Consider the following 11,353-nt stretch of genomic DNA (forward strand, 5'->3'; position numbering starts at 1 on the left):
AACATGCTATTATATTCGCTTGCAATCCCAGGAATCTCCCACAGCTGAATACCAGGAAAAAGAAAAAAAGCGAGGCTTTTCTGCCCGTGTTGTCTTGTTGTCAGCGAGGGATTTGATATCCCTGCTGTGCGTGACAGTTTGGAGCACAGGTCCCGGTAGCAACTGGCCACGTGTTATGTAATCCGCCACAGATGAAGAGCTCCCCATTCAGGCGAACCTACAGCTCTCTGTGCCTTTCACTCGACACTGGGAATACAAAGGGCCTTCGCCACTGTCAGTCTGCATTAGGGAGAGTTTAATATGCGTTCTGTCGACGTACTCCTTTGTCACTTTGTTGATCTTTCCACCCGGCCGGTTGTAGGGTTCCTGTCATTCATTGCGTTTATGGCTTTATTATACATTTTTATTGTTTTGACATTTTTTTTTTGAGCACTAGAAGGTGTGATTATTACAAAAAAAATACCTTAATGAGCTCCAACTTGACATTTTATAGTCATTGCATCGATGATTTTTAAAATCCTTTCATAATAAAGCTAAACATAGCTAACTAGTAGTACAGCATCAGGCCTGTTCTTAGCTCTTCAAGATGCTATAGCTAGTGAGCACTTGTCTCCGGGGAGCAGCTTAACCCGCGACGAAAGCGTCGCCACATTAACAGCAACCCTTCGTCAGCTTTATCGGCTGAGGACATGAAGTTATGGGACTGCACAGCAGATCCGCTTGCTGTTTATGTAACTAGCGCCAGTCTTTTCCTAAGCCCTGGGGCTCGTTGCGGTGTTACTTGGCTACAGGAGGAGGCAGAGGCACGCAGGTATTAATGGTCACAAGCCGCCACTCATATCGTAAGCCGCGAGTGGCTTAAGCTCTTTGGCTGCGGGTCCGCACGATAAACAAGCCTTTTAAAAGGGATTGGGAGGCTGTCTTGGGGCCATCGCCGGTAGCTAGTAGCTTGTGGCCTTTAACCCTTTACTGAGACAGTTAGAGATAGTGCTGGTGACACAGATAAACCAGTCTCAGACAGTATCTTTAGTTGCCTTTGTAGTTGCTCTGAGGACATAATGCATTTTTCTTTTCTTTTCTTTTTTTTTACCAGAATGAGTTCAGAAATACTAGTAAATACTTTTACCAATTATCAGGCAGCCTATTGCTTCTTCTAGTTATCAGAGTTGCTCCACAGCAGAGCACATCGTGCACCCTGAGATTAGGACAAACTGTCACATAGACGTCTGTCTACCAATGAGAGGCACGGGGAGGGCGTTTGAGTCCAGCATGTGTTTGCTGTAACAGGAGATCACACCGTGCAGAAAGTAGCTGAACTTTCAAGAAGGTGCCGGCGTGGCAGACTCCTCCTCCTCCTCCTCCTCCTCCTCCTCCTCCTCATCATGCGGGTGGGGAAAGGGTGTTGATGTTTTCGACACTGACTCGGCACAAAGTGGCGATTCAGCAGCTCCTCACACCGCACTCTCTAATAGAGCGCTGGGAACCGTAATGGGGAGTTTTTGGGGCTAGATATGTGGTGCCTGTGCGGTCAGCGTACACCCCCCCCCCCCCCCCCCAGCTTCCTCCGTCATCCATCCTGTCAGTTTGGGTCAGGGAGAGGGGAGGGTGGAAGGAGGACAGGAGTGGTTGTAAGTAGGGGTTATCTGAGGCGCGATGGTTGTTTTAATCTCGATGGGAGTGGAGGAGAAGATGGTGGCCTCCTCGCGTCTGGCGTCTGTTAGCACGGTGCCTGTAGACATACACGTCCGTACAAGACCAGTGCGTCCTCCTGCTCTGCCCTCGCAGCCTTCGTTCTTTATCAGAACCCCCCCCACACACACACACACATCCCCACCCCCCCCCACCCCGTGTGTGGAAACATTTTTGGATTTGTGACTAAGGCAGAAAAGTAAGAACGAACAGTATGTCCTTACAGTGTTCACACGCACGAGTGGCACGCTCGTTTAAGGATTTTAAATAGGTACGTTCATGAGCAAGTGTGCGTTTGTTCTTGCACGTAATGTGAAAGTACATGTGTGTCAGCTCTTCGGCTACAGCTGCACAATAAATCATTTATTGGCCCATCAGCAATGCGGAAACGGTCCCCCGTACATGGCCTACTTAAGTTGTAAATGGTTCCAACAGCAAGCGGGGCAAATTGCAGATGGACTGCCTCGTTTTTTTCGATGATCAAGTAATAATCATCACTACCGTGGTGAACACAATGGTCACAATTGGGATTGCTGAGGCCGATATTCTGCCATGTTGTCCTCTCCCTGTAGCGTCTCCTAGACATCTCCCGGGTGGATCTGCACGTAGAGTAAGAGTAGATGGTGATTAATCGCCAGCTGATCTCTGTATACGGGCATACGTGCGTATGTGTGTGTTGGGGTTCGTATGAGACAAACAGAGATAAAGAGCGAAGGTGGACTCTGCTCTCTCCCGTGATCAGAACTGATTACACAGACAGATGACCTGAGCCGGACCCATCATCATTACAAACCTCCCCGGCTGTGTGTGTGTGTGTGTGTGTGTGTGTTCTGTGACTTTAACGCTACCAACTGGATCGGTGGGGGAACTCCTCTTTCATTACCCAGACAATTGTCTTGTTCATGTAGTTTAAGCACACACTCACGCATACTCCACCGGTGTAAAGGTTGCTCTCCTCTCGTGTTCTTATCACCGCCGTCCCTGCATAGCCGAACCTCTCCTTCACACACACACACACACACACACACACACACATGCAGATATACTCCATCCAGTGCTCGCATGTCTCCCCCAGTGTTAAAGCGGTAGAGCATCGCAGAGAGCATGTCTAGCCCGGCATAATCAGTGCAGTGAATTCCTGCTCTGGTCCCCTGGGCTTGCCTCCTTCGGGGCCCCCCCCCCCCCACACACACACACAGATTGTTCCTGAGGTCCTGGATGGCTCCACTGAGTCCACTGACTCTTAATGTCTCTCCACTTTTCCCCTTCTGGCTAGCTAAAAGGGCAGCCCCCTGCTAATGGAGCGCTGATTGTGTTATAACCACAATTATCGCCCTTTACCTCTCAACTCGGGAGCCATTAGCAGGATAGATAGTACCCCGGGCCTGTCTGCAGTCACGGACTAAGGGACTGTCAGGATGATGGAGCATGCAAGCCGAGCAGGGTCCAGGAAATGCCATTACACCTTTCCCTCCCTCACACACACACACACACAAACACACACACACTCTCAGCTAAAACTTGTTTGTAATGGAGACGAGAAGAGTAACTAAAGCTGGGCGCAAGAAATACCAGCAGAGGATAATGTATCGTCCCGAGGCTTACACGAGACGTGAATCATAGCAACCTGCAGTATTGTGTGAACTATAAGCCGGGTCTGCAGCTGGTGGATTGTCCCAAAGTGAGAATACAATGTGTCTTAATGAGTCTGCATCCCAGGATGGCAGAATGCCACTTGTATTTAGGTGCTAAAGTGCAGATCTTTTAAAAGGTAGACATCCTACTCTCAGATGCTTTAAGGGCTTTAAACGGTGTTTAGGGTGAACTTTGATTTGTTACAATTCCTCGGCGCTATTGTAGCAAGACATTTGACTGCCAGCATGCCCGACTTTTCCCTTTTTCCTGTCCAGGCCTAAGCCCCTCCCCTTCCGTACGCTGTCATGTGTCTGATCATTCTGTTTCTCTCTTTCCCGCGCAGACGAGCTCACCTGCGGCTGTGTCTGGAGAGGTTGAAGGCCCTCATACCCCTGGGACCCGACTGCAACCGCCACACCACCCTGGGCCTGCTCAACAAAGCCAAAGCACACATAAAGGTAAAGGAGCTAAAGATTCGTGAATATGAGCCGCGTGGCGAAGGAAGAAAATGAAGCAAGCCAAACGGCAATAAAATGTATTTGACCCTCAAGACTTTAAAAATGAAGTATAACACATGAAGTATTCTTGCAACAAAAGATGAGAACCAGATAACAATTAATTGCTCAGATGACAAGTTAACGTAATGATGTGTTGGTAACATGCGCTAAAAAAACCCGCTGCGATCAGCGTTCATGGACCAGCTGTTGTGTAATAGATTACAGTACAAACATCCAATGAGGGGCAGAACTAGAGCACATCCATGAACAATTCCACCCAAATGTTTTGACAACAACATGCCGTGTGAATATCCTACATTTCCCTCAGCATCAAAAATGGTCTCATGCAAACAAACCTCCAGTTGAAGTGTGACCTGTACTCAGCTGGTCACTGCCCGAGCATGTAACACGTTACGACGTCCTGCTTCATGCTTTCCCGTCCACTTAAACAACAGGCATGAGACGGGAGCACGGGAAACGCCTGCCGTGGTGTGCGTTCATGTAAAGGAGAGGGGAAGCATAAAGCCGGGTATTGTTGTTGTGAGCCCCGCCCCGCCCCACCCCCCCGCCTCACTACTCCCGTCACCACTGAGCACTTCTGCTGCTGTCAGCTTGAGTCTCTCCATCTCCTCTTTTGACGGCCTATTGTTTTGGTGCGTCGCCGGGAGTCTCGCTGGTCACGGTCGGGCGAACGGTGACGTAAGGCTAGAGGGTTAGAAGCCCGACGCGCGGTACTGTGTCCGTCCCTGCTGCGGCCCCTCCCTCGCAGCGCAAGGCGTACACGAGAAGAGGCGCCGCGGTGTAAACGAGGCAGGTGAGGGGGGGGGGGGATCATTTAGGGGTGTCGGAGCTGGCAGGAGGAAAGTCCAAGGGAACCAAATGGTTCAGTGGCTGAATTCCAAAACAGACGCCGTTTGTTTATTTCCGTGCCGCCTTTGTATTCTGACAGGCTTTTGATATGAAAGGAATTTCCTTAGAGACAGACAACATCTATCTCTTATATCCAGCTTTCGGTCTCTCACTCCGATCAACTCTGTATCCCTCCGCCGTCTTGCTCTCTCAAGGTTTCATACGGCTCACCATTTTTTTTGTCTTTCTCCTGACCAGAAACTTGAAGAGGCGGACAGGAAGAGCCAGTACCAGCTGGAGTCTCTGGAGCGGGAGCAGAGGCACCTCCACCGCCAGCTGGAGCTGCTGAGGGGAGGCAGCGGTGCTGCAGCCCAGAGCAGCCCCGGGGAGGGAGAGAGGATACGCATGGACAGCGTGAGCTCCACCCTCTGCTCCGAACACTCTGACTCGGACCAAGGTGAGTTGGGCCGCAGTCTCTACAACTGGTTTTTAATTTAGCCATCAAACCCCCCCCCCCCTCTCTCCCCACCTGCTCCGGGGCTCATTTTGCCCTCAGAGTCTCCTCTGGGGCTGGATGTGAAGTGAGGTGGAGCTGAAGACATGTAAATGCTTCCTGATAGTAAACTTTGGCCCTATTCTTTGTCACTCCGACCTGGTCCAGTCAAGTGAAACCGGATACATATTTAACTACATGGACTACAGCAAGTAGGGATGTAAATAGTGTTTGAAAGCGTTTGACTATAGATAACACAGTGTGTTGCATAATTGGTTTCGGTCTCTTCATTTGTTGACTCTTAACAAGATTATAAAAACATCAACCGCATTATCCTGGCATCGATGTATTTCCCCACTAAGGAGTTCTTCTCTCTCTCTCTCTCTCTCTCTCTCTCTGTGTTTGTTCTCCTCTCCGTCCTCGGCTGCAGAGGAGATCGAGGTGGACGTGGAAAGCACGGAGTTCTCCCATGGAGAGCTGGACAGTGTGAGCACAGCCAGCACCAGCGACCTGGACGACCACAGCAGCCTGCAGAGCATGGGCAGCGACGAGGGCTACTCCTCCTGCAGTGTCAAACTTGCCTTCTCCTCCTAAAGCCCCCACCACCCAACCACTACCACCACACACACCTCCTCCACCACCTCCTCCCTGCCAAACCTCGCCCGCCCTCCCATCCGTTCGTCCATCCAGCCAATGCCTACGTACACACACACCCCCCCCCCCCCCCCCCCCCCCCCGACCAACACCGACAGCAGGGACCCAAACAAACACCGTGACGGGAAACTGCCAATTGATTTTAATCTTCTTTTAAAAAGGGAGATCAGAGACTTGGTTGACATGAAAAATAAAAATTAATACACATCTTGATTTTAAAAGCCACGCAAATGATATTATTTCTTTTATTTCCTCAAACTGTCGTATGTCCGACATTTTTGTGAGCATATGTGGACCCCTAATTTGATCCAAAATGCACTTAAATTCATATGATATTGAAATAATTATTTCTGTTCGGTTCTCTCTCCTGTGGTGTGTGTGTGTGTGTGTGTGTGTGTGTGTGTGTGTGTGTGTGTGTGTGTGTGTGTGTGTGTGTGTGTGTGTGTGTGTGTGTGTGTGTGTGTGTGTGTGTGTGTGTGTGTGTGTGAGGAGCTCGTCCAGTGTAAACCTTTTTAACTCTCTGGTGTTGGGTCTGGACAAACAGGAGCACATCTAATCTGGACTATAATCAACACTGTGGGTGAACTTTGCTACATCAACACAGCTTGGCCCTGATAGACGTCCCCCGAGCCCTGAATTTAATCCTCGTCTTATTGTTTTTTCATTACCTCTGCTTCGACAACGCAGAAGCTCGGACACTCATAATGGTGCTATTGTGGAACAGACCCAACGGGGGAGGTCGATCAAATCCACCACCGCTAAGCTTTTAAAGCCAAAACACCGATTGTTTCCAACCGAGCACGGAGGAAAACAACCTGAGAAAATGGAGGGAAAAAAAACAAACCAACAACAACATTCCTGTTTGAATGTGGGTGCTCAGTGCATTTTCAAAGAGTACAAATTGTAACTTGTGTGTTTTTGTTCTGGTTTCCCTCCCCTCGACAAGCAGCTAAGCTATCCTGCACTTGCCTACTTTAGAGCTGTCCATAGAAATGGCACAAAACAACAGCAACAATGAAAAAGTCCAAACAACAACACAGTTTGGAATAGATGTCCATCCTCTTTCCAGCAGTAACGAGCAATAACTCTTGAAGTCCTTTTTGTCTCCTCAGTTTGAACACCCTCCCTTTTTGTTTTCTCTCTCTCTCTCTCTCTCTTCTCCCCTAAAGACTGTGTGACCGTCCAAAAAGCTATTTTCTCTTTTTTGTTTGTTTTGTACATACAAATAGCTTAATGAATTAAACCTTTAAAAAGGATTTTTCTTTTTCTTTTTTTTTAAATGAGTTTATGGATAGAACTATTGCCTCTGTTGCTGTTTGACCTGTGTTTATTGTGCATTTTAAATTCCAATTTTGGAAAGATTTTATCCTCTTCAGAGTGGCAGTGGATGGGGAATAGACACTATTAGTTTGCAGGTGGAAACTTGTATAAGCTACACATCCTGTTGCTGCCCTGAGAAGGAAAAGAAAAGTTACTCTATGAAGTGATTTTAAAAAAAGAAAAACAGACAGACAGAGCAACTTCCCATCCAGTTGCGGAAAATCGACCCAGTATGACTTCTGATGGAGAATGCTGAGTTTGTGCGGCACTCTTTTTTTTAATTTATTTTACTTTTTTTCTCTCTCGTTTATTATATTCATAAACTGGGGGGGGGGGGGGCTGTGTATGGCATTCCACTGGTGGTGAGGCGATCTGTGGAGGAAAGTGTGGGGAGAAGAAAACGGGTTGTATGATGTCAATGTTCGCCATCCCAACTCCACTGGCATTAAGAATTGCACTTCAGCCACAGTTCTCTGTATTTTATTTTATTTTATTTCCACTTGTCTTTCTCTCTCACATGAGTCCTTTTGTCTGTGAAAGAAAAAAAAAGAAAAAAAATACAACACCTCCCTTTTTAAATATTTATTTCTCTATCCCTCAAAGGACACACGCAATGGGGAAAAAGAAGTTAACTTATTTTGTTTCTGTCTTATTTTACTCCTCTTTTTTGATGCTTGTATATTCCTCATTCCTTATTTTAAGAATTGTATATTTGATGGCTTTTTTTTTTTTGTTTGTCAATTGTTTTGGGTGGGGAGGGTGGGAGGGGGATAAGCAATGTAGCCATTTTGTTTTCTTGTTTTTCTGACTTTTTATTCAATGGACACTTGAAATGTAATCGGCCCCTAAGCTGCTCCTAGTGCTGAGCCTCGCCTGTTTAGAGTCGCCCCAACAACGCGCTATGGCTGTTACCGTAAGCGCTGACCGAAAAACAACCAGATAGACAACATGGCTTCCATACCCAGCCTTCCGATGCGAGGTGAAACATTCGCCATCTTGTTTGTATGTTAGCCAGGTTCTGTACTGGAAAGGGGGGTCGTCTCTGCACAAGACTTATCGATAGCCGAAGACTTTACTGGCAACTATTGAAGCCAGCTACTACACAACAGAAGGGGTCTAAAACTCCGCTTTCCTCTATTAGGAGGACTGTAGTCTCTATTAGACTTGTGTTTTAGTTGACAAAATGTGTCTTACATTTACAATTCAATGCCTCCGACTGAGGATTTAAAGAAATAATAAACAACAAAAAGAACAAATCCTTTGGTTTCCTCTAAAGGACGTCAATAAGGTGTAGAGTTTGACTTGTAAGCTCTTTGCGGAGCTACGTTGAGGTTGTTGGACTTGGCAGTGAATCAGAAAGTCACCGCTTCTGGTGCTTGAAAAGAAATGAAAGAAAGAAAAATGCCAAAACCACCTCAGAACACCTCAGTGTCCTCTCTCTTTATCTCTCTCTCTCTCCCTCTCTCTCTCTCCCTCTCTCAGAGGGACAGTTTACATGTATTCTTCCCCTGTTTAAGTTATTAACCTTCAACTCTTTGATTTTTTTTGTTTTCGTCTTCATATGTTGGTTTTATGAACCTGCACTGCTGGCAGGAAAAAAAAAAAAAAAGAAGTCCCGTGTTTTGACGACAAATGAATTCCACTCCGTGTGCCGACCGGAATCGCATCCCAGTGGTGTTTTAACCTGCTCAGAGTACAATATATTTTTACTGCATTGGGACAACTCTGATAGTGTTGTTGTTTATCACTGAAATGTGTGAGAACTGTCTGGCACTCATTGTATTGTCTCATGTGGCAAGCTAATCTGATCTTGTATTCCCAGATGGGATAAATCCAACTCTTAGAACTGATTTTACTGAAGCCAGGTCTGTCCTCTCTCTTATGTGAGCGTACAGTGTGTGTGTGTGTGTGTGTGTGTGCGAGAGTGAGTGAGTGAGTGCTCGATGATCTTACCAAGGCTGAGCTTCAGAGAGGCACCTGGTCCATGACTAGTCTGCACTGATCTCGGTTGGGCCGATTCCCACCTGCTGCTCGGTAAACATCAGACTTCTGCACAGTATTTGTCATGAAAAGACAAATACATCCAGGCAATGCTGTAGATTCCAAACAATAGCGTGTCTCCATAAGCTGGTGATCCCAAAGCTACGTCTGTACCCCCCCTCCCCCCCTCGTGTTTAAGGTTAGGTGTAGACAAGACGTGCGTGTCTCGACTGGTTCAGGTTAACTCTCCGGGAGCGTTGAGTTCCAGTTTCGCAGCTTGGCCTGAAGTCTGCCGGTCGCGACTTAAGTGGAAGCTGCAGTGTCTTTTTGTAAACCGCACTCCATTCTTGGCGTCTTGGCATTGAGCGAAACGGGTCCACGAGGTGAACCAAACGAGCAGCAGCCCCCCCCCTGTAGGGAGAGTCGTCCTGTTGTTCTGAACCTGTGGCCATCCTTTGTAAAACATGCAGTCTGATGATGATTCTAGCCGTGTACGTTGAGGATGCAATACTTCAAATAAAAAAAACACCAAGATTTTCAAACCTGAATGACTCAACCGGCCTCTTCCTACCATGCAATGTGTCAATGCCGATGATTCACGCTGCAAAACATGCTGTGTTAAAGAATGACTTGCAGTTTCAGCTTTTTTTTTTTTTAAATGTATGCCTTTGTGCTGGCTACAGCTGTCCATTCCGGTCCGTTCTTGTGGACGCATAATCTGAGAAGCACCTGGAGCGAATGTCTTCAAATCCGAGGACGAACCGATGGTCAAAGGTCTCTGTGGCCATAACTCAATAATTCATATGCTAATTGTGACAATTTCTCACACATGTCTACGAGATTACAATGATGAAGTGGTGACATTTTGGACAGACATGGAGATAAACTGCACCTTTAATGGTTAGGGGGGGGCATACAACAAAGAGGTGGTGATTCTAGTTCATATTAGCTGTCTTCTATTATCCAAATTATTCTCCCTGACCAGAGTAACAACATATGTTTTTTTTATTCCCTATATTATGCAATCTTTCTGTCAAAAACGTAGTATATCATAAAATGGTGGTTGCCAGCATTTAGGTCAGTGGATTATGTGAAAGAAAAACAATTCTTCATCCCATATTTATGCTTTCTCTGATAGTTTTGTTTTCCTTCTGAAATACCAGATTATTTTTCCTATAATTGACAACATGAGAAGAAATACTGCTCCCACTTTACGGACAAATGCAACCTGTGAGGAGGGGTCACACAAGCAGGTTAGTGAACCACAATCAGAACATGTATTAGATATGCAAACTCTTTAACTGGAAGACGCGTTTCTCATAATGATCTATATTCTGTGCTGTCAAAATGAATAGCTGTTATCACTTCTTAATAGAAAAACCCTCTTATTTGGACGGTAAACAGCGACTGCGCTCTGTTTTCAGTGTCACATGAGTCAAAAGTATGCCTACTGCCTGTTAGTCTACCTCCAGCAATCTGCACGTGCCACGAATCTGTAGATCACAAGATGCCTGTGTGATCAAAGCAGTCTTGTGGGGCGATTTACAGTTGTTTTTGTTCCCCTCTCTTCTCTCTAACAAACCACATGAGCATCCACCACATGTAATATTCCTCTGAAGTGATCACAGCTTGTAAAAAAAAAAAGGGTTCAGAGGCTCGACCTCCCAAGTTGTACAAAACCACCGTGATTCACCGCGGCGAGTAATGCAGTGATAATGAAGATGTTGATCCCTCAGTGTCATAAAACACTCACTGTAACTGCACATAATCCGGTTCGGATTACATCTCCACATCAGCTGACAGTGGCTGTGTTCATCTCGAAACAGAAACAAGGACGCGTCGAAGTGCTAGGGTGTGTAAAACAAATGAAAAGATAAGCGCGTGACTCAATAGAGAAAGCAATCAAATAAGCTCTCTTTGTTTACAAGTTCCCTCTATACTTTTAATGGTTTTATAAATTGTGAAATACATAAGCAGCAGTATCGTTATCAATCACACTGTGGAGTCATCTCAAATAAAACACCAGCAAGGTATTTAAGGTTATATATAAGGTTTGTATTGTTTCTGACAGTAATTGCTATGTATATATATGTGTGTGTATGTGTGTTGGGTTTGGGGACACAAAACTATTTTTGAATACGATTTCAAACATAAAGGGAAATATTACACATTTAACTCATGTTCATTTATTTTGTTTTTTGTCCTCAACAAAGCTGTTGAACTCTTACCCTCAGAA

At 46.1% G+C, this 11,353-nt stretch overlaps 1 protein-coding gene across 2 annotated transcripts in view; it reads left to right on the top strand.

Annotated features, from left to right (window-relative positions):
* The window catches only part of mxi1 (max interactor 1, dimerization protein), a 28,299-nt gene extending 18,975 nt beyond the window's left edge, over positions 1–9,324 (top strand). For both annotated transcript variants that reach the window (XM_079159124.1, XM_079159125.1), the window contains exons 4-6: positions 3,668–3,782; positions 4,929–5,127; positions 5,594–9,324. In XM_079159124.1, the coding sequence (XP_079015250.1) occupies positions 3,668–3,782; positions 4,929–5,127; positions 5,594–5,757 (478 nt within the window). In that variant the 3' untranslated portion in view covers positions 5,758–9,324. The remainder of the gene's footprint in view (positions 1–3,667; positions 3,783–4,928; positions 5,128–5,593) is intronic.
* Positions 9,325–11,353: the final 2,029 nt, after the last annotated feature.

The sequence above is a fragment of the Pholis gunnellus genome (assembly GCF_910591455.1).
Source record: "Pholis gunnellus genome assembly, chromosome: 5".
In the NCBI taxonomy this organism is placed as follows: domain Eukaryota; kingdom Metazoa; phylum Chordata; class Actinopteri; order Perciformes; family Pholidae; genus Pholis; species Pholis gunnellus.